Source organism: Camelina sativa, chromosome 3, assembly GCF_000633955.1.
Source record: "Camelina sativa cultivar DH55 chromosome 3, Cs, whole genome shotgun sequence".
Classification (NCBI taxonomy): domain Eukaryota; kingdom Viridiplantae; phylum Streptophyta; class Magnoliopsida; order Brassicales; family Brassicaceae; genus Camelina; species Camelina sativa.
The window spans coordinates 17,914,945-17,942,514 of NC_025687.1; the positions used below are offsets into that span (position 1 = coordinate 17,914,945).

Below are 27,570 nucleotides of genomic sequence, written 5' to 3' on the forward strand. Positions count from 1 at the left end.
ATGTTTATTCTTGAGTGTGTAAGGCCTATTTTGGGATTGAGTTTGGTAGAAAGTGTTAGGTTTGAACTGACAAGAATATTGCCTTGTGTAGTTCTAGTTTGCAATTTTCAAACTAGATAGGACTAGGTGGTTTAATTGTTGGGTTTGGGACTTGGCTGTTGTGAAAAAGAAAAGAAGAGAAAAAAAAAGGGAAAGAAAGAAAGAAAAGGTTAAAGTTTTTAGGAGGGAATGTGTTTAAGTAAAGTTTTAGTGAAAGAATGGGAAGTATAAGATTTGTGAAAAAATGGTTCTAGTCAAAGAAAAGAAAGAAAGAAAAGAGGAGTATAGCAAAATGTTTTTATGTCTTAAGAAATAAGAAGAAAAGGGAACCATAGCAATAAGAAAGAAAGCCTCATTCCACTAGTTGATTCAAATAAGAAACCTCTCCTAAGGCTTGAAAACAAAAGAGAAAAGGGTATTTGAGAAAAGAAGAAGATAAAGGGTAGAACTAGGATCATTTGGGTTTAGAATGATGAGATCAAACACTTGGGTTACTTTTGGGTAGACAAGGTTTTGTTCTTGTATGTGTCTAAGTGTTCTTACCTTTAGCATTCTTCTAAAGCTCAATCCATTTTTTATGAGAGAACCTTGATATTGATAAGCCCCACTCTAAACAGAGACCATCATTGTCTCTAAACCTTTATTTCCAAGCCAAATGAGTTTAAAGCATTGCATAAGATTGATCCATGTTCTTGATTAAATGAATGTTAAAGGAAATGGTTGATTTGAATGCATGTGGACATCTAAGGCTCAAATCAGTAAAGGTTGTGATAGGTTTGTCTAAAGTCTTTAAGTATAGCTCATTCAACTTGCATCATAGTACTAGTAACTTGGACATTGATTCTAACTGGTTTATTTGCAAGCTTTAGGAGCTGAGATCCCACTTTCAACCCTCACCTACCTTCTTATGTCTTGTTTATTTGCTTGAGGGCAAGCAAAGACTAAGTTTGGGGGTATTGATGTTCACATATTTTACCCTGTTTTCCCTTAATATATTCACATCTTTTGCATCCTTTGCTATCCTTTTTGACCATTATTGCATAGTTTTAGGATTGTTCTTGCATTAGAGTGTAGTTGCATTGCATTTGCATCTTTTCTTGCATAAACAGGTGATTTTGGAGCCTAAGGAGCATGGAAGCAATGCTGAGGAGAAGTGAAGCAATCATGAGGAGAAAGCAAAGGAGTTAAGGCTGGAGAACCAAGGTCCGGAGTCCCACTCGACTGCCCACTCGACCAGACACTCGACCGTGTGCTGAGAGTGACTCGACCGAGTGGAAGGAGCACAAGAAAACCCAACTCGACCGGTCACTCGACCGAGCACCGGGTCGAGTTGGCCGAGCCGCCTGGCTATTTTGTCTTTTAGCATTTTTAGGGCTTCCCCTCCTTTTTCCTATTTAAGGACCTTGTACCCTGCAGCCACCAGGGGGCAGCTTTTTAGATATTCTCAAACCTAGTATTTTACCCTTTTGGGAATTTATGCTTTTTGCACTTTTATTTTCTTAGATCTTGTACCTCTTTTGAAGGAAAAAACACAAGATTCTTCATACTTGTTTGTTTCATAACTTTCAAAGTATCAAGAATTCGAGTTTGATTCCTTCTCCAATATTGTAGATCTCTGTTTTATCTTTCTAATCATGCAAGTTTCGTGTTTTTCTGGGTTTATGACTTTGCTGTTCATCATGTGTGATTGTGAGTAGTTTCCTTAGCTCTTAGGGATGGTTTAGGCTGGATGGATGTTGTGGTTATTTGATTTGGTCAAGCTTGATTGTTGTAGATCTCTTCTAGGCTAGATGTTCTTAATGCTGATCCTATAACTGAGAGGGTAGGGTTTGATCTCAAGCTTCTTAGCATCACACCAATGTCTAAGGTGCATAGATAAGGCTAGATCTAGAGATTATCATTAGGCTTGCTAAGAGATTAGAAGTCTTGTTTGATTCTTGACATATTGCTTAATGCTTGCTTGTATAGATTCTTTACTTTGTGAGAACAAGTCTAGAAATATATGAGCTTGATTGTTTTTGCCATGAGAGTGGATTAACATGTTCTTAGAGATTAATGTCTAGAGATTAGCTCATGTTGATTGAGGTTTGTTGATCAAGTTAGATAACCACAATCTAAGTTCAGCCCATGAATCCATCCCTAAGACCTTCCTTGTCTATTGATTTCTTAGTCTAAATCCTGTTGTTTGATCGTTGTTTGATTTACTTTTGTCTTGCTCTGTTTTGTCTGCATTGCTCTGTTTTACGTTTTTGTCCAGCTCGACCCTGCACTCGATCTACACTCGATCGAGTGCTTGCTCGAGTTCATTCCCAGAACTCTTGTTTATGATTTGTGTCTGTCCTGTCTTGTTTCTTATTTCATTCTAGTTGCATTTCTGTTGCATTCATTTAGTTTCCTGTTCATTACTTTCCTTGCATTAGTTCATTACCTGCATTACTATAGTTTGATCTCTGTTCTAGTTTCATTATTGCCATAATCATTCTGTTCCATTACATTTAGTATCTTGTCCATTCAGCTTTTACATTCTGCATTTTACATTCTGCAATAGGTTGTTAGTGACAAACACCCTCTATAATTGGCTTAACTTAGACAAGTATTGCACACCTTGATTGCTTGCATTCACTCATTTAGGATTGATACCTCTTTTACTACAATTGCATAAGGGGAATTGAAACAGTCTGCTTTCACCATTGTTCATCATCATCATCACATCATTCATTCACATTCCATTTCACACACACACAAGAAAGGAACTCTTTTCAACCACTCTTGGTGTCGATCGACACCCTCCCCCACCAACATAGATTCGTCCTCGAATCTCGAATAATCATCAGTCAAGGACTCTCGTGTAACCGTGTCCACGGCCTGCACTCCTCCGACCAATCTACGAAAGGTCACCTATAGGCGATAGACTCACGTTCAAGGCATTATTTGCTCTCGACTTTTGGACTTTCATTTACTCAAAGGCTTAAACCTTGAGTTTTTATTGGCTCCTCATTAGGCTGAAGCCTGCATGTCATGATATTGGCTCCCCATCGGGCCTAAACCTACATGCCATAATGTATAAGGAATTCCAATACTCGTCTCCGAAGTCGATATACCAACCATACTCTCAAGCCACAAATTCTTAGAATATGGCAGTACTAGGAGAACCAAAGTCCCCCAAGATTCCTGAGGAGCATGCAGTGCACTTGAGAGCGGTTCTGGAGAAGCTGTGTGAGGAGAAGTTGTTTGCTAAGTTGAGCAAGTGTAGTTTCTAGCAGCGTGAGATGGGTTTCTGTAGATCCGGAGAAGATTCAGGCAATCAGAGATTGGCCTAGACCGCAGAATGCCACAAAGATCAGGAGTTTTCTTGGGTTGGGGTTACTACAGGAGGTTTGTGCAGGGGTTTGCGAACAGAGCACGTCCGTTGACTAGGTTGACAGGGAAGAATGTTCCTTTTTGTTTGGTCACAGGAGTGCGAGGAGGGTTTTGCAAGCCTGAAGGAGATGTTGACTACAGATGCATCCAGAGTTGGTTTGGGGTGTGTGTTGATGCAGCATGGGAAGGTGATTGCCTACGCTTTGCGGCAGTTGCGGAAGCATGAGGACAACTATGGAGTCTGAGGAGGCTCAGATCAGGAGGTTTTTGAGGGCCCTACGTGATGATTTAAGGGTTCACTGTAGAGGGCGGCGCTATGCTACGCGTGCAGAGCTAGTTGAGACTGCAGCAGAGATCGAGGTGGACATCTGGGCACAATCAGTGGCGGTTAGTCCAGCAGTTCAGCCTAGTAAGGCTCAACATCATGGAGGTTCTAGCAAGGACGACGAGCCTATGCAGGGAACCAAGAGGAGGTGGGAGGCTATATAGAAGTCGAGTGGTGCGAGTTGCTTCGGTTGTGGGAGCAAGGATCACAAGGTTGCTAGCTGTCCCAAGAGGAGTGCTCTGACGGCAGTGGCACGTGTATGCTATCATTGCAGGGAGCCAGGGCACATCATGCCCTTGGGCCCCAAGTTGCATCCGGTGCAGCCGGAAGGGCAGCAAGTGGCACGGATTGAGCAGGCGCCACGGGTTTACACGACTGCAGAGACTGGTGGAACCAGTGTCGGGGCAATCACAGGTATAATTTCTGGTACTCTGTCTTTGTGAATTCTTAGTAAGTTCAGATTTTATGTTTGCATGTGATAAAGTGTTAGGTTCTTAACACATGAGGTTTGTGTAGGGACCTTGTTGGTGGGCGGGTTTAAGGCCCATGTTATGTTTGATTCTCGAGCTACTCATAGCTTCATTACTCCGGAGTGTGCGGAGAGTGCGGATATCAGAGGAGATCCCGGAGAGCGAGAATGAGTAGTCAGAATTGCTGGAGGCAAGTTTCTGAGAGTTATTGGACATGGGACCCACTAATAGGTGGTGGTCGGGGCGTTACAAGTGGTATCATAGCCGACCCAAACGAGTGTGGAATCTAGTGGGCTCACACCGTCAAGGGGTGACGGTCTTGGTGCACAACAAGGACGTTGCGATCTGTTAGTGGGGGTGAATTGTGACACCCCGGTTTCAGAGACTTGCGGAGAGGTTGAAAAAGAATTAATTTGGTCACCTATGTCACCAAAGTGTACTTATCTTTTCAGTCAAGAGTCCTGAGAGAACTCCACAGTTAAGCGTACTTATGCTGGAGTAGTCTCAGGATGGGTGACCTTCCGGGAAGTGACTGTCGGAATTGTGAGAGTGAGGACAAAATCGCAGGGAAAGATCATGTGGTGATTTGTATGGAAGGTAACAGGCCTTTAAAACCTCCTGGACATAGCAAACCGACGGTCGGATATAGATGGGCTCACGGGCCTAGAGAGAGGACGTGAGGAACATTAAGAAAGGTGGGTCCATGGACAGTTATTGGACATGGGGCCCACTAAGAGGTGGCGGTCAGGGCGTTACAGGACAGATTGAAACTTTGGTTGGACTAGAGACCCAATAGATCCACTAAGGAGCCAAGAGTAGCAGAGGCTGCGCAAGAAGGAATCTGGTTCTTCAGGCTAGGAGGAGAGGCGAAGGCTGAAACAATGGAAAATCTGGGAGGAGGCAGATCCGGAAAGTCAAAGAAATGACCCAGAAGGAGAGAGGTGGTTGAGAGCTTTGACAGGAGGAGGTGACCGACATTTTGGGGGAGAAAGGGTTTTTGGAAGCTCATCGAGGAGATCCCAGCCCCATAAACTGATTGAGGAGCGAGAACTAAAGGGCAAAACCCCGGAGAAGTATTTGAAGAACCCACAATACCGAGAGGCGAGCGGAGGTGAATGGCCACCGAAAGCGAGAGGAAGAAACAGCCCCCGACGGAAGTAATGCCGGAGGAAACACCAAAAGTGCGGTTTAAACAAGATCTTGGAACGAGATGAACTTGGGTTTGTCGGAAGAACAACAGAGCAACAAGACGAAGGCAAAGTCTAACGCTGGCGAGCCGAAGCTACACCGGTGCCAGAGGCTAGATGCACTTCTGTCGATTTGGAAATGAAGGCTAGGGCGAACACTACCGAGGAGAGAGAAGATAGATTCTTTCTTATATCTAAAATACTTTTTCGTGTGATGAAATGATGTCTCCTTCGAGTAAATTCTTATGTTTTGAGTTAAGTAGTGAACTTTTATTCACTAAGTTTTTGTACATATATAAGTTTGTATAGAAGTTTTCAACTTAAATTGAAAGAGAGGAAACAAATTTACATGCCAGCCCGTACCATATAGTTTGTTTGGATCAAACCCTTAATTAAAAGGCAAAAATATTAAACACTAAAAACCAATTTTTAGGAAACTAATAGAAACAGAAGAATGTCCAAGTAATGAAAGTAAAGAATTTCACATATGATGATGAATAGATGTATGAGAATAAAAAGGTATAAAATTATTGAAAGCCACAATCAAGCCTTCATCCTTAGGCATAATAAAGTTATCTTCCTTCATTTCTTCACATACGCCTGAACATGTTTTTTTCACATACGCCTGAACAGTGTAATTAATTCCAACTCTCCCTCTCAAATGCTTTAGTTGTGGCTTTCGACTGCTTCATCTTTAAGGCTGCAGTTGTATATATATACTACGAAGTAATAGCTACAGCCCTAAAGCTAACACGTCTTAATGTTTCGTGGATAGATCATGAAAATTAACGAGCGCAAACAACAAAATTTTCCATTGTTCAAAATAGTTAAGACTTCTGACTTCTCAATGCCCAATAACTTCATCAAAGTCATCTATATATATTAATCAAATATGAACATCTCAAAACTCTAGTCGTCGTTGGTCTCGAAACTGTAGAAAATGTGAGAGGCAGAAATTTTTAAAAAAAATTCTCAAGTCATTTCTACCAAACAGTAGAATCATGAATGTTGAAAAAAGTTTAATTGAATCATCTAAACTTTGAAGAAACATTAAAGATGCAAGTCCCAGTGTCTTAACGTCGAACCTTTTTTTTTTCTTTTTAACTTTTTCTATTACAGAAGGGGAAGTTCAACATAATATGACACAAGTATGAACAAAAGCCACTTATGGTGGTGATAGCAGCCAAACAAAAACAGAGGTTTCAAAATATATGCGCGGCTAACCCGATTTCATCTTCTTGTACTGTTGTTGTCAAGTACGCGGTGAAGCCGGAATGTTTCGCCTTGGTCTCCATTCAGTGACCGCCTTTCCAAACAGCACACGGTTAATTGTCTTAGCAGTTTCTCCAGATGGGAATGCAAGTGACTCTGCGCATCTCTCTTATTTGGATTTGTTGATAGTATCGCTGCATTCACGGCATCAGCCACTAGTTCCTTATGCGAGTCTTCTAGGAAATACCCAACCGGTGATTCCTCAGGCTTTTCATAAACGAGCAAAGCAAAGCAGTCCTGAAATAATCAGCAAGAAAATTGAGTTCATAAGAGATCAACAACATAGAATCTCTCTGTATTTGAACTAGATTTTGCTTCATAGAGATAAGGGCACAAAGTTGAAGAAGTATGTACCTCGATTATATCTTGAAACCCGGTTAACCCAACAAATTTAGCTAACTCAAGTCTGCCATACTTCACACCTTCTTCAAGTTTTCCAACCTGTTTATGCCATGTTTTTCCAAAACCAGATTTAGAGAAATAATCCCACCAACAATGTGAAAGTGACAGCAGAAGTATAATATACGGAACCAACTCAATGTGTTCTAGAGACCCTGTGAAGAGGGTTCCATTCATCTTTTATCTAGGTGTTCAATTTTGCACATAGGTCTATCAACGTTATTAGAGTATTTTGCATAATAACATGCCATCTATGGATGGAAAAAAAAAAAAAAAAACATGGCATCTATGTAACAACTTTTCCAGTGGGATATAGATTCTTCCACAGTAATATTTCTTTATAATCTAAAAGGTGCAGGAGATTCTTTGCACTCTTTTTCTTTAGTTAACGGTTTACAACCAAGACTGTCACAGTTTAAGCAGCTAGTTTTGTATGGTACGACCGAATTCTCAAGCTTCCTATATTACTCAAATTTCATTCTTATACGAAGAGGATCCCTCTGACAAATATTAAAGAAATCTAACTGGATAAGGAATGCAAAGAGCATACCCGTAGTAATTCAATAAAATGTTGACAGTGCAGGAGGAAACAAACCACCGATTTATCGTCCTGCAGTAAGTACGGATGGAGTGATCAATCCTGTGAAGTGGATCATCTTAGCAATATGAAACAAGCCATATGACAGGAAATCTCAGTTCACCTGTACAGTTTCGGGATACCACTCCCGGAGTTTAACCATAGCAGCATCAATCTCACCATTTCTGACAAGCTGTACCGAAGAAAGTATGTATCAGTCATTTAGTTTGGGTTTGAATAGTAAACTTCGAGAAAACATGTCTTATATGTTAAACTGTAGCCAGTGAGATACAAGTTCAATACCTGTCTAAGAATCTTTCTTTGTTTCAAAGCATATGGCGAATCATCCTCATCAATAGCATTTCCTTGATCTATATTAATAGGCGGAACTGTAGTTTTAGTAGCAAGGTTGAAAGCATCGAGTGTCTCCTCATAACCATAGTGTAACAGGTAGGTCTTTACAAGCCTAATGTTAAAGAAAACAAAACTTTAGATAACAGAGTATGCAATTCAGTTGAGAAAGTACATCATCTGTTATTGCTGGAAAGGACTGTACTCACCCATAACCAATGTTTGGAGGTATGGATATTTTTTCGATAGCCATTTGTTGCTTATTCCTCTCTGATACTTCATAACCCTAAATAATACAGAAAGAGGGAAGCAGCCCTTGTCAAAACTTAATTTCAAACATATATGTAATGCAGAGAGAGAAGGGGAAGTCGAGACATAAAAGTTTGTGTCCTACTTCACTATTTAAAGACTATAACTTGAGGGTTGATTACACAGGAACAGAACACTAGAGGTTAAATGTAAAATACCAAATGTGAGCGCAATGTGTATGAAGAGAAACACTGCCAGTACCAAGAACGGACATGAGGCATTATGTCACATCATCCCACTTTAATATAAAGCTACAAGACCTAATAAACCATCTTTTCAAGGATTATCTTTCTTACCTTAATATCGAAAGCAAATTTCTTCTTCCCAAAGTTGACTAATACCCTGCCAAAAATTAAGAACAAATGCATTGTGTAAGTACTTCTACTGAACCTATTTATACAACTTTGAGGTGAAGCTATGATGACATTGGTACTGATCATCAAAGAGAGAGTGAGAACATACTCCTCATTTTGGCTATGTACAGCTACAGTAGGGAACAGATGACCTTTTATGTCCTTGGGGATTTTCCCAACAATAGCCCCGTTTTTACTGGCCTCAAAGAAGTAATCAAAAATATCATCAGGTTTAACAGACAAAGCGGATGCAAACAAAGAAAACCAAAAAGAAACGCATCATAAATGCAATTCCCAGTAGTAATAGAACTTATTCAAGTAACAAAACGCATGAAACAGTTTCTATCTTACGTGAAAAAGAACTCTTGCGTAGCGTAATTTATACCGCCGCCAACTGTATCATCTTTGGTATACTTTGGACCAAAAGGTTCACCTTTTCCCTGGCCACGATACAGAAATCCATCATCCCCATGATAGCCACAGCTGTTCACTTCCCATCTGTACAATTACGAAATAAACAATAAAATCAGACAGCCACATAACCTCAAACTCTATAATAAGCCATATCTTAAATGCAACAACAATCTAGAATTATGCTTTCTTGCGTAACTTCTTTCAAAGGCACTATCATCCTTCTCCGTAATCAATCAAGAATCTAGTTTTCAAGAGCCACGAAGCAATGCACTTTGAATACAGAACGTAACACAACCTTCATACAAGAAGCTAGATCTGTATGATATCTAACCTTAACAGGATAAACCAGTAAGAAACCACAACTTAGATCCAAAAACAGTACCTTATACACAATAAATGATCAAGCTACGAACTAAAACAATGTTTCTTGAATAACTCAAGAATCAAGTTTCCAACTAAGATTCATCCCTAAACCACTCCTACACAACGGAACTGAACATATTGGATCAAAAATCCAAGGTTAAAGAAAACAATACCCAGGTTGTCTCCTCATTTTGAAGCTCTCCTTAGTAAAACCAATCGCAACTTGCCCTTTAACCCCAGAATCTTTAACAAAAATCTCAAAGTAGTAAGTGAGACACTTGACCGGAGCAGGTCTGTTCGCTTGAACAACGCCAACGTCGTGGCCATGAAGATTCATATTCGTGTACTTAACCGAAAGCTTATCAGGAGAAACCACGAGAAACCCGCCTGCGCTATTGATCGTGTTCAACTCCGTCGGCGAATCTTCGCCTTCGTCTTCCTTGGCATCTCGCGTAGCGGCGAGACGAACCTTATCCAAGAAGTGTAGTAAGTTCAGATCTTGACCGTTACCGGCGTTGGTTGTATCGCCGCCGTTGGCGGAATTCGCCGGCGATGGTGAAGAGCTCATTTTTAATTCCGGTTACCGATTTGGGATCACAGAGAAAACCCTAAGAATTAAATTTGGAGATTTTGGAAGCTTGAAGGTTTTTGGAGTCGAATAGGCTACGAACAAACACTGAAATTAGAGTTTTCTACTTCTCTGGGATTTAATTTGATCATTTTTGTTCAATAAGTGCTCCTCTTTCGGCATTTGTCAAAGATTTGTTTACTTATTTTTTAATAAAACATTTCATAAAAGTATACTAATTGAGTTAGTTTCCTTTATATATTTACTAAATAATAAAACTCGCGTGTTAAAACATTAAATATACTGATAATATTTTAAATTTGAGTGATAACCTATATAATTTTAAGTAATTTTTAAAAATAATTTTAGCTTTACTTTTTTTATCTGTAATAAAATTTAACTATTTGACTATCATAATAAACCATATTTTAGTTTTTACATACTTCATCTTAAAGGATTAGAGTTAGAAAAAAATTATATCAATGCATTATATCAAAGGCCCGCGTTATTACGCGGATAAAAAATTATTAAAAATAATTAAGTTGTAATAGACATATTTTTAGATTTTATCTTGTAACATTTTAATATTAAATATGAACTTTTCATATTTCATTTTAATACTCTCTCAGTTATATTATATAAGAGTTTGAAGGCTTTTTTGCATTATTTTATAATATTTTCTCAAATTTTTAGTAGAATTTTTATTAATATAACAATTTATGACTATTTGAACTATGCAATATATTTTCGGGAAAACGATCTATTTTCCGAAAAAAAGTATCACATCAAGCTAGATAGAGCTCAATCTTTGATCAACTGAAGAAAATCATTATGTTCTTTTTTTCTTTTAATTTGTTTTAATTAATTTAATTCGGTTTAAATTAGGTTATATTTGTTTTATTATTTGATTTAGTTGGTTCGGTAAATAGTGAACCGAGTAAAACCGATGTTTGTGGGTAATTAGGTGAAACTATGTTTCAAAGGAGATATAGATCTTGAATTATAGAGTCTGAGATATATAGATTGAGAAATATTTTCTCAGAGATATATAGCATGTGGTAGTAGATTGAGCTTTATCTGGCTTGATATGATATTCTCTTGGAGAAATATATCGTTTTCGTATATTTTCTTATTGGTTGAAGTTTTATAAATGACATAATATTTATTGTTTATTAATCTTTGTATTTTTATCCAAAAACTCTTGTAGGACATGGAGTACCATTTAAATATCTATAACATCGTAATAAACCATATTTTAAGTTTAATTATACATTTCATCTTAATGCATAGAACCAAATATTTTATATCAAACAAAATTAATCTAATCATATCAAGTCTATATCTTAGTAAGAATTGAAAATACAAATAAAAATTAACAAAATATAATTCGCAATAAAACTGAATCAACATATTTAAAATGCATTTGTTATGTTGTTATCTCATAAGTACTAATTTTAACTCATTTCATAATCAATTTTAAATAAGTGAAAGTTATAAAATAAAAACAAATATAAAGATATAGAGACATTACCATAAAATTAGTGAAGATTCATTCCTATAAATTATAATCTATTTCGTATTATCTTATGTTTTAACATATGCATTACAAAAATACATGTGTTCAAATTATAAACTCAAACATAAAAAATATGAATAATATTCTTGAATCAATTTTTTAAACATGATACATATTAATATTTGAAATTTTTTTTATCTAAAATAAATTTCATCGTTAGACATTCAGTTTAGTAATCACATTTTAACTATTTATTTCATTGTAAAACCATAATTCACTTCTTCATGTATTAGAGTTAAAATTTTAATAAAAAAAAACTAATATAAGCATCATATGAGATAATATGTATATTGGTTAGTATTTTAAATTTAACAATAAACAATCAGTTAAAAATCAGTTAACATCCACAAAAATTTTGGAAATCCAAAAATATCATAAATATTATTCTACTATATGTCGTAATTTTATAAGTAATACTTTTGTCAGTTTTCATCAATTAACCAAAAATTCATTCCTACAAACTCAGTTTTTCTATTTTTCTTTCAGATTTGTCATATAACTACATGCATTTAAATCTTTAAAATAAAACATGTAAAACTATACTAATACACATCATGTATTGAATTTTTTTTTTAAGTTCATTACTCTTTTAAGGTTTTGTGTGTTTACTTACAATAAAAATTTATATTACAACAATAAATACAATTTGTATTCGACTAAAATTATGTTAAATAACTTATGTTATTCTTTTTAACTTTGTTATTCATTATTTATTGATTAATATACATGTTTAATTAATTTTGTTTTTGTTAACACATGTCAAATTTTATTGAGAACACACATATAATATAAATAGAAAGCATATTGATTTTGTAAGTTTTCCTTTTCGATTTAAAAAAATATTTTTTTTTATAATATAAATATGTAAATTTCTGTAAATAAAATTAGATTTGTGTCATGATCTAATCAATATATTTGACACGTGTCACTATCTTGTTAATGAGTAACTTTGACATTTTTTAAAATATAAACATATAAAATTCTGAAAATAGAATTAGACACATGTCAACATCTAACCAATATATTTGACACGTGTCACGATCTTGTTAATGAGTAATTTTGTCATCAAGGTTTATATAATAAGATATGTATCTTAATTACAATTAAAATCGTTAAAAATTAACAAAAACTGAAAATTCACTAAAAGTTTTGGAAAACTAACATGGGCTCATGTAAAAAAAAAAATAATAATAATAAGAATGATATATGTATAATATGTAAACATATGCTCTCACTTACATAAATATATGAATTTTTTATATAGAACAACTTAGCATCATAATTATTTTTTTATATATAATTGTCTTTTTACACTACAAGAAAAGTCGCAGTATAAGATAGCTCATTTTCCTAAACTGCTATGTAAGATGAATGTTTTATACAATGTTATGACAAAATCTATACTATTAATTGGGGAATACAAAGGAGGGATTTTTGAGGAAAAAAAAACAAATTCCATATCATGCCCCTAAGGACAAACGCTAGGAAGAAGAAAGAAAAAAAAAATTAAAGACATATAGGTAATCTGAAGTGTAAAAGGACGCGGACCCGAACTGTTTGCCTACTACTCTACTCGGATCTTGTACATATTGCAAGTGTATCCAAACAGCTTCTACATCAACCTGTGAGTCAAAATACAACGAAGAATAAGGGATCATGTATTACAGATATTAACTGCCTACCTAATTCATACTACCTACCATATCAACTCTCTTCGACATTTAAACCCCAAAATAAACAGAAATTTGGAAAATACCGTTTACATGATGAACTAATCAAACTAATAATGATTACAATAAAATCCCAAATCAAGAATATAAATAACCCGAAACTTACTCCGTTCCAAAACTAACAAAATTGTTCTCTATCATCTCCATAATTTCCGATTCACCATTTAAAACATTTTAAAAAGATTGCAATGATATCCCTAAACATCCTCTATAATAACATATCAAACCAAAATAAAATCATTTTCTTTTCAAAGCAAACAAAATCTTACCAAAACGAGAAAACATCAATTGAAAATCGAAACAGATTACATAGAATATTCTAGGATGTTTCAATTAACAACTAAGAAGATTGTGTTGTTTCTATCATCGCAATGAATCACCTCCATTACTACTATAAAAACCATCCAAAACGTCATACACGACCAAACACATCAAACCTAAAATAACAGCTCTGAAAGTTTACCTTGATAGTATAGATGGCCGCCAATGATGGAATCAATCTTCTGTCCGATATTAAGCCCTTCAAAACAGCATGGAAGATCAAAGTTAAAATCGTACACACGTCGAAGCAATATACAACTTACACTATAGAGAAAATTGAGATGATATTACTGCGGTAAGTTTAACTATCTTCCTCTTATCGGTTTTGACTCTGACATTAATAGTGAAACTTTTTCCTGCTAGGGTTCTCTGATTCATGCCTATAGATATCAGCTCCATTCATAAGGTAAGTTTGTAAGATATACTTGAGTTTACAAGAATTTTACAAGCATATCAGGGAAGATCTCCAAAAGTGAGGAAACTGCAAAACCAACAATCGACACATTCATTCAACGCTTCCCCGGCGGGGTAAAGTGGTAAGGATCTTTTTTTACTCTTTATGTAAGACATTTTAAATCATGTTTATATGTTTATAATAAATCTCTTTTTTAATTTTAGAACAGTAGATCTCATTGAAATTGTTGAAAACTTTGATTCACTTATCTTAAACGTGAAGATTTTCATAACCTGCTGATACATCCAAACCAAGCTTCTCCATTTCGAGAAGCCATATATTGCAAAATTTGGACAGAGCAGAAACGATTTGAAAACATAATTGTAAGTATCAAACTTTTAAAGTAATACTCAGATCTTAGTTTATACGTAGCAAAATTCTTATTCTAATTTGTGTGATTGGTTTGTAGGCTGAAAAACTATGATTCAGTGAAAATAACATGCACAGTTTTGAGAGATCGCATGGCGATTGGAAAGTTCTCGAGAAATTCATGCAAGTGAATATATGAAGGCAGCACCACAGGCCTACAAGATGAGCTTTCTGAACATGACTTCTATAACTTGATGTCCATCTATTGATCTATATTGAAAAAAGAATGCACTCAATAAATCTCTCATGAGAAGACTAAATATGAAAAGACTAACGAGTGGAGACCATACCATTTTAAAAACTCTCTTACGTGTGTATTTTATATTCTAACACAATCAAATATGATATCTTTATTGGTTTATCTTCCTGTTTTTATATTATCATTTTCATTAACAGAAAATAAGCAACTCTTATGTTTAATAAAACTGTTTTCTTTTCCAGTTCAACTAAAGGAACAAAGCTAAGCTATGATTATGGTTCTAAAGGAACAAAGCTAAGTTATGGTTCTCGGCATAATGAAGAATTCTTGGAGATGGTTTATGGTTATATACCTTATATATTTCATATAATCTATTATTGTTTAGGCATTTAAATAATTTACTACTTACCTATATTATTTCTCAAATTTTCGAGAAAGTCATTTTCTCCTTCAATCCCTTGGATGTATTTATAGCCAAGTGTTTACTTCTTGAATCTGCAAAATGCAAAAGTACAGTAGCAATAATTATTGTTGTGAAGACGAAGTTTAAGAGTGAGTTTTTTTAGGTAATTCTCATTAAAAAAAATCCAAACAACTATATGTCATACCAAGTTAATCAACACACAAAATATAAATTTCTTAATTTTAATAGCTTTAAAAAAATTATAGGATAGAGAGAGAAAATAATAGCCATTTGATTAGTCTGTTTCAGCTTTCACCATCTGTTTAACCTCCAATTGTTAGTAATTAGTATCCATAAGTGTTTACCATTCATTGTGAGATTGGCGATTGCACCAGTGGCGCCTCTTCAGACAGTTTCATCTTTGTAGCTTCTGAGAATCATTAACAACGTTGTAAGCTCACCTTAACTTGATTTGCCTCTGCTTATCGAATCAAAAGAAAAATAGGGGAACAATGAGAACTTATAGAAACAAAACATCTCAAGAGATGATCATATATGTATGTGAGTGAGCAAAAGTTACCTTTGGCTGCAAGATTCGCCAAACATTCAGGATAGAAAGTTCTAAGAACCACAAAGGCAGTTTTACACACACTGACGTAAACATTTTAGAAGAAATTGCTATTACCTTGCTCACATAGTGTAGCAAACAATGCCTTATGTCCGTTCACAGATTCTCTTTTGCTTGGAAATGCCGTGAGGGTAGCAAACGTTTGGTCCCTCTGTCCGAGCATTGTCTCATCTAGAAGAATAAGACTCAACTGTGAGCTACCAAATTTATGAAACTCAAGGTCGGACCAAAATCACTACGAATATACACTTGTTATCAAGTGCAAAAAGCAGGTTATTAGGTGGTTGTAAAAATGTGACCTCTTCTTCAAGTTTCTTTTTCTGAATAGCCTCATCCAGTATACATTTCAAAAAAATCAGCCATCTGCCCAAATATTATATTTCGGTCAATATACTTCAACATTCATATACTGGATGGAATTTAATAAATCAATAAACAGAAATCAAAATCTATAATATTAAAATCGTCTCAGATCAATTAACTAGCATTTGAAGCATCGAAATAAAATCTGAAAACGAAACTAAAAATCGATTCTAAAACTTGATCCAAACATGAAAAAGTAACACATGTTAACAGAGATAACTTGAAGAATCTTACCCAAGATCTATTGATCCATGAAAGTTTAATAAGACTAATAATCAAATCATACAACTGGGAATAAAAAAAAGTATAAGACACATACAAATTCTTACTCACCTCTTCAAACTATACGTTATTTGATCCGGTCTTAGCTTAAAATCGTAGATGGATTCGATGATGATCACATTTGATTGGAAAATTTTGCTACAAATCGTCACTTTTGATCAATCGTCTCTGTAAAAGTAAAGTTTTTCATCTTCTGGAAAAGTTTTTGTGTTATGTTTTTCCTCCCTCTTTTTCACATGGTCGAAAAAAAAAAACTTAAAGGGGCCCAAAATATAATATGAGGCCGATCAAAATGTGATTAAGCAAAATACGGGCCTAAAATATGTAGTTAGTTGTAAATATTATATTCCTAAATTTTACTCTTAACTTTTACATATTTCATTATCTTCCCACTCTTATTATATTATATTTTTTGCACTCTTATTTTTCAATTAGGAATATGTGAGATCAAATATGTTTTGCCCTTTTTGTTATATTTTATTACTTAACCGTGTATTTTTTTGATCAATTATAATTGTAGTATTTGAAATTGTTTATTTTATTTTAACAAACACATCTAATTTGATGGAACTATTATCGAGTTAATCATTGACTTTGGTGGTGCCGATTTCCTCCGGTGAACATACCAATTGTTTTTTGCTGTTTCATTTATTTCTTTCTTTTGTTTTTTTTTTTCTTTTAATGAGAACTTCAACCAATACAAAGAATGAGGCTTATATAATTTTCAACACAATATCCATCTAAAAATATAATGGATTACTATAATTATAGCCCCTAAAGACTTTGGGTTGAATTAAATTAGACAATTTTATATTTTTGTCCAAATTTAATATTATAGGTCTCTCACTATTTTTAATAAAATACAAACAAGATATTATAAAAAATCCTCCATAGTTTAGTTTACAAAAATTAACACCAAATAATATAAATTTGCACTTAGGTAAAATAGTCTAAACCTAATTGCACTTAGGTAAAATAGTCTATAGTGTTATTATTTTTGAAATGGTTAAAAACAAAAGTTTTGTCTAACACAAAGCAAAATATTTAATTGCTAAAATTGGCATATGTTCGCAATCAAGTGAGTTACAAACTTAAAAAACGANTTTATATATATATATATATATATATATATATATATATATATATTTTTAAAAAATATTTCATAAAATTATACTAATCAGTTATTGGCTATTTTCGTAACAAAAGTTTTGTGGATATATACCGAATGTTCATTGGATATATTAACAACTCTAGCTATTAAATGGCAAAAAGTTCTAATTTTGGCGAACAATATTTTAGTATTGGTCGAATCTTTCTCTTAACTCAAGTCATATGTTTGTAAGCACTTTCCATATTCCCTTGCGTTGGTCGTTATTTTTAGGGTTGTTTTGCCAAAAAAAAAAAAAAAAGTTTCGAAGTCGCCAATTTTTGTAGTTTTTTATTCAGCAAATCATACTTTACGGTGTTTATTATTCAAAATTGCAATTATAAAAAAAAATTTTAGTCTTTTTATTCAGCTGGACGATTACCATATAATTGCATTTTATCTAAAACATACCTTACGGTGTTTATTATTCAAAATTTCATAAATGGAAGATAGAAAAATCGTACGTACAGAGTATTGTGTACCACAACAAAACAACGGTGGAGTCTATTATGGGAAAGTGAAAATGCAGAAATAACAAAGAAAATTAAACCAAATAAAGCAAAGGACAAGAATTGTCTCTTTAACGAAAAACACGCGATGGAAATCACCAACATGCATGGGTTGTCTCAATATGCATGATATCTTCATCTATATAGTGACCAAACAGATTGTTCATTACTTTCTTTTTGCATTCTAACGAGGAAGGGATCGGAGTGATCGAAACCAGCCACACGGGAGGAGATTCCATCACGAGAGATATGTCATTTTCCTCCCCGTGGAAGGTCTAATAATCACACATCTCCCTTTAAGTCTCGTCTTTTCAGGTAATTAAATAAATTATATCTTCAATGGCTTTTATTAGTTGAATTTTGGATGATAATGGGAGTTTATATTTCTCTTGAATTCAGTTTGTGATTTCTTGTTTTTGTTTTTCTTAAAAATCAAAAGGAATCAAACCATATGTTATACTACCATCTCACTTGAGGTTGAATCATTTCCTCTTTGGAATCATTTCCTCTTTGGCACATTTTGTCAAACCAATGGTTTTGTCAATTATTGTTATAATTAATGAATCTGCTATTAAAACACTCTTTGATTGGTTTCTCTTAAATATGTTTTTCTTAGTCCTTCTAGGTTTTGAAGAATGGAAGATTTAAACAGGTTGTCAAACACGAGAAATTTTGGATTCATTGGAGGACAATCACGAGTTCCCCAAAAAAACATCGGAAAAAATATTTCTCCACTGTATAATATGCACCACAGTGCTTCTTTAGATGATCTTCTAACAGAGGAACAACCAGCTTGGCTCGATGAGCTCTTAAGTGAGCCAACGTCACCTAAGATTAACAAAGGTCATAGACGTTCAGCTAGTGACACAGCTGCTTACTTGCACTCAGCTATAATGCCTTTTAAGGAAGATGAGCTTATGAAAAGTCATGTTGCTGGTCCTTCTTGGCAATTTCAGAACTATGATTTGTGGCAGTCTACCACAAATGGAACCAATTTCCAAACACAATCATACGGAGCTATTAATAGATTAAGTACCCCAAATTCAAAATCCATTGAGAAACATGTAGGAAAAATGAAAGAGGGAACTTCCACAAAACCAGATGGTTCTGGATCAAAGACTGACTCTAAACGTATCAAACAGTAAGTTCCCTTATTTTATATGCATGTCTACTATACCTTAACCAATATATGCAACAATTCTCCTTCCACAATTTTGTCTATCTCAAAATTCATTTATAATGCAGTCAAAATGCTCATAGAGCACGTCTAAGAAGGCTGGAATACATTTCAGATCTCGAAAGGACCATCCAAGTACTACAAGTAAGATTTAAATATATATATATATATATACATGTATTTTTAAAGTTCTTTTATAATATCAAGAGCCCCCTTATGTTAAGTATTAGATATATTATACATTTTGGTTTTTTTTTTTTCAATATATAGGTTGAAGGATGTGAAATGTCATCTGCCATTCACTACTTGGATCAACAGTTAATCATGCTTAGCATGGAAAATAGAGCTTTAAAACAACGTATGGATAGTTTAGCAGAAATCCAAAAGCTTAAACATGGTAATTTAATTTTAACCACACTAGTAAAGTATTTCAAAAATTTTCATCTGAAATTATAATTTGGAATGGTATAATACAGTGGAGCAACAATTTCTTGAGAGAGAGATAAGGAGTTTACAGTGTCGACGACAACAACAACCACTACAGAACCAAAAACAAGTGCAACCGATACAACAAAACCGACACAAGAAATATCAACCACATGTCACTCAAGAACCCGAATCCCAGTTTGCAGCCTTGGCAATATGATTTTTTTTATAGGAAAATATTGATCCATTACGTACCAGTCTAAAATTCACATTAATTATGCTTTGTAAGAGCTCTTCTTGCTCTTCTTAATGTCGATACACTATAGGTAAAAACCCCTTTGATGATGTTTATAGTCTTGGATGAATTCCTGAAAAAAATCATAATTATGTATGTCAAAATGTGGTGCTTGCATTTTTCTATATTGTATTTCTCTATTTAGAGAATCTCTTTTTCAAAATAAAAAACTTATTCCATGAAATTCTTTTTGTTAGAGAATCTATTTATATTTTCCATGGATAATTGTTTTTTTAAAAAGAAGAATTTCTTTTTCTTTCTTTCAAATTTTCCATTAAAATTAAATTATAAAGTAAAACCTATTATGGAAGCCTCTTCGTGTTTGTAGTTCATTAATGCTTTTACACCACAAGATTTGGGATTTGAGGCGCCTCGAATAATACGATTTATTAATTATACAGATTAATGAAGGTAAAATTTACATAGATCTCTAGTAATATGTAATTATAATTGTTCGCCATAGAACCATATGTAATACTTCTCGTACTAAATCCAAAGTTAAAAAGAAAAAAGAAAAAAGTTAAACTTATCCATATATTTGTACAAAAAAATTTAAATCCATACAAATACAATACAACCGTCCAGCGATCATCTCAAAAGTCCTTATTAAAATTTGGCAAATCTCCTATCTCCTTCTCTATTCTTCATACCCCCTCTTTTTTTATTAAGAGGTGGTGAGACGATTTTACCCTTATTCATTTAATGATTTTGATTATTTTTTTTTAAAAAAAAAACAAAACAAAAAAACTGAAACCCGCAATAATCGAGCTTCTCTTTCGACCCGATAGACCCGACCTCTCAACCCAGCCGCCGGCGATTCTTCCATCGTCAGAGCTCCTATTGGGCATGTTTCTTCACCAACTCGAGTTGAATTAAGTTCTTCTTCGAAATGCAGGTGCGTTCTTCACATTAGAGCAACTTTTGGTTGAATTTGTTTTTGATTTGAAAATTTAGAAATCTAATTGGATTTTGTTTGAAGAAACCATAGCACATTGGGTGTTTTACAAAAGTTTATGGGTCGATTGAGCTATCTATTAGATAAGAAAGGGATTTGGCTTTGGATTTCTGTGAATTATGGAGATTATATTAGAACTCGTTTACCATTCGATTCGATTTTGATAGGAGAGAGATGGTGGTGAAACTAGTAATATTGTATATTTAGTAAAACTAGTAATACTGATTCATGTAGTACAACTAGTAAAACTAGTAGTAGTACTAATTTAGTTTTTTTATATTGGTTGATTTGGCAGGATACAATGTGCGAGAACGTCAGCCTACATTTTAAATTTGAAGGTCGCATGTATAGTAGAATGTTCAAAAGGAATATAACATTGTTGATGTTAAAAGCAAGGATATACAAGAAGCTTGAGTTTGTTGAAAGTAACATTCAGTTGCAGTTGAGCTACAAGCCACTACTGGTAGAAACATTGGAACATTGTGAGCTTAATGATGATGAGGATGTTAATGTTTATTTAGACTCTGTTAATTATGAGAAGCGAAGATGTATGTTGTTTTTGAATGTCATCCCTTCCGAGCCTCAGCCCACAATGCCCATAATGCCCATAGTGGACCAAAGTTCTGTTGGTATGAACTTTAAAAACCAACATTCGAAGGATGATGAAATCGGACCTAACGCCATTGTTATCTACATAGGCGAAGAAAAGACTGTAGAAAGTAATTCTAATAAAGAGGGTGAAGTTGTATCACGTGATGAATGTGATGAATATATTGAGCCATGGCCTCTTGTTCAACCGTGTAAGTTTATTGAACCATGGGATGACGGTTTGGGTCTGAGTAAACTTCAAGAATTTCCAAACAAGAAGGCTTTGTAAGAGGTGGTGGACAGTCATATGAGATGAAAACTCACAACCGTCTCTGTTCTTAATCATTTTTTTTGGCGCAAGGATAATGTCGTTAGTGGCCAGGCCACCTACATTATCAGAAAAAGAAANAAAAAAAAAAAAAGTCTAAATCTCACGCGCCACTCTCGCCATGACTGCTTTCTTCACGTGCTTGCGTTATTTTGATTCGAAAAAACAAACACTCTTTCTCTTTCTCTCCTTTTCTCTCTCATTTTCTCGGGAAAATTTTTCTTTACCACTTTCTTTCCTTAAATTGACTGAGAAAATTAAATTCGTTCCTCCTACATCGAAGCTTACCACACAATGCTACTACAACTACTACTACTACCTTCGCTTTCCAAATCTATCTCCAATTTCTAGGGTTTTAAATCGAATCCGTTCAGATCATGCACGGCCTTAGCCGTCTTGGTAACGGCTGCAGCAACAACGGTCGAGTCAATCTCTCTTCACCGTCACCGCCATCTTCTCCACGGATTCGTCACAGCAGCAGAGTGAAAACTCTCGCCGGAGGAGGAGGTGTTTACAACAACAACAAGCAGCAGGGATTAGGAGAGAAGCTTGTGTTTCTGCTCTTCTCTATAGTTTTCAGGAGGAAAGGTGTCTTGTTGTTGGCGCCTCTGCTCTACATCGCTGGGATGTTGCTATTTATGGGATCTTTTGGTTTCACTGTGCTCGATCTAGGCCATGGTGTTGAGATTGTGTATAGACGCGGTGGTCCTCCTGGTTCGGTGTATAGGAGTCCTAAAGTTTTTAAACGGCTTTGGCCTGTGATGGAGGCTGATGTTAATGGAACTAGTCACAATGCGGTAATGTTGATGATTTGATGTATTATTGTTTTTGTTGATGATGATTTGTTTGGGGATATTAATAATTGAGTTGTGTTTCTTCTGATTATGTAGTTGATGGCAGCATGGAAGCCAAGAGTTAAAAGTGTATGGAAACCTTGTATTAGCACAAATGTTTCTGCTGCAGTATCAAATTCTAATGGTTACTTCATAATTGAAGCTAATGGTGGATTGAATCAACAACGCTTGTCAGTATGTTTTTACTCTCCATGGCTTTTATATTGGGATACTTGTGTATGCTTGTGTGTTGTTTTGTTTAATTTAGAGAGCTGTATGAATCTGTCGTCTTGATTTCAGATATGTGATGCAGTTGCTGTGGCTGGACTGCTTAATGCTACCCTTGTCATCCCGATTTTTCACTTGAACAGTGTATGGCGTGATTCCAGGTTACTATTTTTGGTTTCTGGTTATCCAGTCTTTTGAAAGTTTCATCACACAGAATTAGTTATACAACAGAAACTTCCTTGCTATAGAAATGGATAATGTCAAAATGTCTGCAATCTTCAGACCAAATTGCTTTCTTTTGCAGCATCTTTTGCTTACATATTCCTTTTTGTGTTGGTGACAGCAAATTTGGTGATATATTTGATGAAGACTTCTTCATATATGCTCTTAGTAAGAACGTGAATGTTGTGAAGGAGCTCCCAAAAGATGTGCTTGAGCGGTATAACTACAATATAAGCAGCATTGTTAATTTGAGATTGAAAGCTTGGTCTAGTCCAGCATACTATCTCCAGAAGGTGCTACCACAACTTTTGCGTTTAGGGTATGCCATTCACTTTTTCTATTTAGTTGTTTCAGTCTTAATAGAAATGGTTGGTCTCAGTGTGTTTGTTCTAGCATTTCTGTCTACTTAATAAGATCTTATTGAATTGAATATTAGATAGTGTACATGCAAAGATGTAATGGATTGGGAGTAAGGTAGAGAACTAGCATCCGATCTTGATTAGCTTGTTTCTAAAGGTGATTACTGCGTCGAACCTGTATGTGTGTCTGAGGATTAGTATAATATACTATAGACTGTTCTTAGCAAAACTCTATGATGTGATTTTGGTCATTGAGAGCTCTCCTTCTATGTCTACTATGAGGTTGCTTCTTGAATTGAAAAAAAAAACGGGACCTAAAGCTAAACACACTCTGCAAAGTTTTCTTACTCAATTTTGCTTCCTTTCCTTTTTTCATTAGGGCTGTCCGTGTTGCACCATTCTCCAACAGGTTAGCTCATGCAGTTCCTGCAAACATTCAAGGGCTCAGATGCTTAGCAAATTTTGAAGCATTGAGATTTGCAGAGCCCATTCGGCTGCTTGCGGAGAAAATGGTCAATAGGATGGTTACGAAGAGTGCTCAGAGCGGAGGAAAATATGTTTCTGTTCATCTTCGTTTTGAAATGGTTTATAATTCCTACCAATTCTCCATTTCTGCAGTTCCTAATTCCTACTTTCCTCTCTTCATAATCTCGATTTTCTTCTCCTCTAAAGGACATGGTAGCCTTCTCGTGTTGCGAATATGATTTTGGAGAAGCAGAGAAGCTAGAAATGGACTTGGCCCGGGAAAGAGGGTGGAAAGGAAAGTTCAGGAGGAGAGGCAGAGTAATTAGGCCTGGTGCAAACCGCATAGATGGAAAATGCCCTTTAACCCCACTAGAGGTATCACCAAAAAGCTCCCCCGCCTCCCAAAGATTTCTTAAAATTTCAAATCCAGTGTATCTATCAGAATTTGACCCTAGGGATAAAACACGTTATGTAACAGACACATTTTGGTAATATCACTGTGTAGGTCGGAATGATGCTTAGGGGCATGGGTTTTAACAATAGCACCTTGGTTTATGTTGCTGCGGGAAACATTTACAAAGCTGACAAATATATGGCTCCTCTTAGGCAGATGTTTCCTCTTCTCCAAACGAAGGATACTCTAGCTTCTCCAGAGGAGCTTGCTCCGTTCAAGGTAAACCAAACACCAATTTATTTGCTTAGTAGGACTTAAGATGCTATGTTCCAATACTGTTCAGAAAATGTTTTGTGAGAAATAGGATAGAGTTTGGTTGTTTCATGAATTATTATATTTTCATCGCTCTATGAATTGTTATTGTGAGAAATAGGATATAATTTGGTTGGTTCATTTTAATTGATAGAAAAATGTCTCACATTTCAAACATATAATGATGGGGGAACATTGATGTCAAGAGTTTGGTGAGGATGTTAAATGGTTTTTTTATGATAGCTTATAAAGTTCTCTCTTTTTAAAAACCGTGTTTATAGGAAAGAGTAATTCCTGTCTATTGATTGGCGGGAATTAGAATGATTCTATTATTGGACTTAGGAGCGTTAGGTTCATATCAATTGGTATCATTGACAACATAAAATAAAAATATGGGATTTTATAGTAGTTGCTCATAAAACGTGTGGGCTCTCCCATGTTATACCCTTGGAATAGAAAAGTTTTAACTTTTAACTGTGTTATCTAATATTCTATTTTACTGAAAAGGTAACTTTATGATATAAACAAATTGCTGGCTTTGTGAAACTGTAGGGCCACTCATCAAGATTAGCTGCACTTGATTACACAGTATGCCTCCACAGTGAAGTGTTTGTATCCACACAAGGTGGAAACTTCCCACATTTCTTGATAGGTCATCGTCGGTACCTTTACAAAGGCCACGCCGAGACAATCAAACCTGATAAGCGGAAACTAGTCCAGCTCTTAGATAAACCGAACATTAGGTACTTGATTCCCTAATAACTTTTTTGCCCTGCCTTTCACATTCCTCAAACTCAGATTCCTTGGGCATTTTCTTTTGGTTGGGTTTTTTTTTAATTTATATTTGTAGATGGGACTACTTCAAGAAACAAATGCAAGATATGCTTAGACACAATGACGCAAAGGGTGTCGAATTAAGGAAACCTGCTGCATCACTCTACACGTTTCCCATGCCCGATTGCATGTGTAAAGAACCTGATCCTGAACCTGAATCCGATCCAGCTTAAACCGGATTCGTGCTGTTGAACATCAGCAACGCAAAGTAAGACAGTTTGTTTTTGACTCCAACCATACATGTAATTTATATTTATGTTGTATCATGGTTCCTGTATAAGAATTTTTCCCCTCCAATTTCGGGGAATCTAATATATTAATATTTGTGTGTACATAACATTCTTTTAACCTCAGTGATCATTCTTCCCTTCTGTTATATTGTAAGAGATGGATTGTGGACTTTCATCTCAAACTTAGTTACTCCATTGAGATGCTCATAATCTATATTGTGGACTAGGTATTTCTTCCCTTGAAATATTGTGGACTAGGTATTTCTTCTTCTGCCGCTGTGATGACTCTTAAACCCATGAAAGAGCAAGCTATCAACATTGATTGCGATGGGGTTAGTGCATTTACACATTTCTCTAGAAAAAAACCCCTTAAAACTGAATGTTTTTTTTTTCTTTTTCGGTGGTAGCAATAAGTCAATAAGGTTGTTCTTTTTCCCTTGAAGACTATTGGACAAGAGGTTTCAATTAGCAGTGGAGAGAGCAATGCTAGTTCTGATTACGAGGACGACTAGTCATGACAATATAACTATAGTTATTCCAGTGTTTGCATTCTTTTAGTGTGTTGCTATATTTTTGATTATTAAATAAAACTGTAAAAATTGAAAATTTGTACTCCAGTTTTCACAATCAGTTCATAATTTAAACTTGAAACTAAACATTCGTGCATCATAATTTCTTTAGATGCGTGATAGACGAGATCTAAAACTGAAAGCAATGTAACTATTTAGATATACACTTCACCGTAGTAAATGATGCTTCTTAAACAGAGTTTTATAGCTTATAAAATCACCTGATACTACCACCTTGTTCTACTCATGATTTTTTTTGTTTGTTTTAAAAGAAAAACATAAGTTTGGATAAAACCTGAAAATAGCAGTCATCACTACGTAGATATAAAAATCATCGAATCTAAGAAACTCGGATTCATATGTGTAAAGAAGCAATAAGACTAGAGCAATCATCCTCCCTTGGTTGGTTAAAGAGAGGACTAAACATCTCAAGAATTCTAGTCCTAGGGTTTATCACCTTGGGCTGTGATGTTTCAAATAGAGACTTCCACAAATAAAGAATGTTAGACTTGATGGCTTCTCTCGCAAACCCATTCGCCTCTGCTGAAACATCTTTGGAAGACCTCAACGTCTCCTCTAGCTTCTTCAGCTCTTGGTTGTAATGTTCAAAATCAGATGGTTTCACTACTCCACCAAGAGAGCTTTCTCTGTTTCTGAGAATCAAAACAAACCGATCCAATTCTCTGATTCCAAACGTAAAATTCTGGCCAGCCTTTACGACCAGTCCCCATTGGTTTGATTTGCCACCATCCTCCTGATAGACTCCATTCTTAGGTTTGATATATGTTTCAAACACATATAGGATGACACAAAACAACCTTCCTACCACAGGAGCGTTAATGTCTTTGTTCCCTGCATACTTCAATAGCCAAAGACAAAACAGTAACGTAGAACGCATGTCATCAGATAACAAGAACATTGCTTCAGCCACAGAGAGCGAGAGGTCAACTCCAAGTTGCACAGCCTCCTCTTTCTGCTTCTCATAATTTGTAAGATTAGTCTCTTTAGTGTAAGGAGAATACCTAGATTGTGGCAATCTCTTGTTGTTACGGACAACGCGGTGAGTCACTGATAACGATTCCATCTGTTTCGAGAGGATTGAGATGTGTCTGAAGAATTCATCGTGGAGGGCTTTAGGATGCAGTGACAGACGAACCTCAAAACAAAAAGAGGAAATTTGAGAGAATTGGAAGAACCCTAGATCGTAACTTCAACCTTTAGTGTGAAAACTTTTGAATGATATCAAATCTAAATTCGTAGAAAGAAACGAAATTAGTGACTCTCCTCGCTATTGTATGTAGTGTTCTCTGGAAAACTTCTTTGACAAGTAATAATAAGAAAAAGTATCCATAGATTCTAAAGGTAATATTATATAGGAAAGGAAAAG

General features: G+C 35.1%; 4 protein-coding genes across 5 annotated transcripts; 2 read left to right on the forward strand and 2 right to left on the reverse strand.

The window, feature by feature from the left end:
- LOC104777469 (ran-binding protein 10-like) lies at window positions 6,432-10,163 on the reverse strand. Its single transcript, XM_010501730.2, has 10 exons — window positions 9,593-10,163; window positions 8,994-9,140; window positions 8,752-8,838; window positions 8,586-8,631; window positions 8,190-8,266; window positions 7,933-8,095; window positions 7,754-7,822; window positions 7,603-7,662; window positions 7,008-7,094; window positions 6,432-6,890 (listed from the first exon to the last, which is right to left on the reverse strand). The coding sequence occupies exons 1-10, from the start codon at window positions 9,985-9,987 to the stop codon at window positions 6,612-6,614; spliced, it is 1,410 nt and encodes a 469-aa protein (XP_010500032.1). The 5' UTR covers window positions 9,988-10,163; the 3' UTR covers window positions 6,432-6,611.
- Window positions 18,134-20,015, forward strand: LOC104777470 (basic leucine zipper 34-like). 2 transcript variants are annotated; one of them, XM_010501731.1, is made up of 5 exons: window positions 18,134-18,283; window positions 18,585-19,109; window positions 19,214-19,289; window positions 19,416-19,542; window positions 19,622-20,015. In XM_010501731.1, exons 2-5 carry the CDS (start codon window positions 18,604-18,606, stop codon window positions 19,789-19,791), a joined length of 879 nt encoding a protein of 292 aa, XP_010500033.1. In that variant the 5' UTR covers window positions 18,134-18,283; window positions 18,585-18,603; the 3' UTR covers window positions 19,792-20,015. The 2 variants fall into 2 exon arrangements, with proteins under 2 accessions (XP_010500033.1, XP_010500034.1); XM_010501732.1 differs by having other exon boundaries at window positions 18,594-19,109.
- On the forward strand, window positions 21,901-25,760 carry LOC104777471 (uncharacterized protein At1g04910-like). Its single transcript, XM_010501734.2, has 9 exons — window positions 21,901-22,534; window positions 22,628-22,765; window positions 22,871-22,959; window positions 23,142-23,339; window positions 23,759-23,963; window positions 24,052-24,219; window positions 24,350-24,517; window positions 25,103-25,293; window positions 25,401-25,760. The coding sequence occupies exons 1-9, from the start codon at window positions 22,115-22,117 to the stop codon at window positions 25,555-25,557; spliced, it is 1,734 nt and encodes a 577-aa protein (XP_010500036.1). The 5' UTR covers window positions 21,901-22,114; the 3' UTR covers window positions 25,558-25,760.
- On the reverse strand, window positions 26,539-27,315 carry LOC104777472. Its single transcript, XM_019243831.1, has 2 exons — window positions 27,002-27,315; window positions 26,539-26,866 (listed from the first exon to the last, which is right to left on the reverse strand). Exons 1-2 carry the CDS (start codon window positions 27,265-27,267, stop codon window positions 26,539-26,541), a joined length of 594 nt encoding a protein of 197 aa, XP_019099376.1. The 5' UTR covers window positions 27,268-27,315.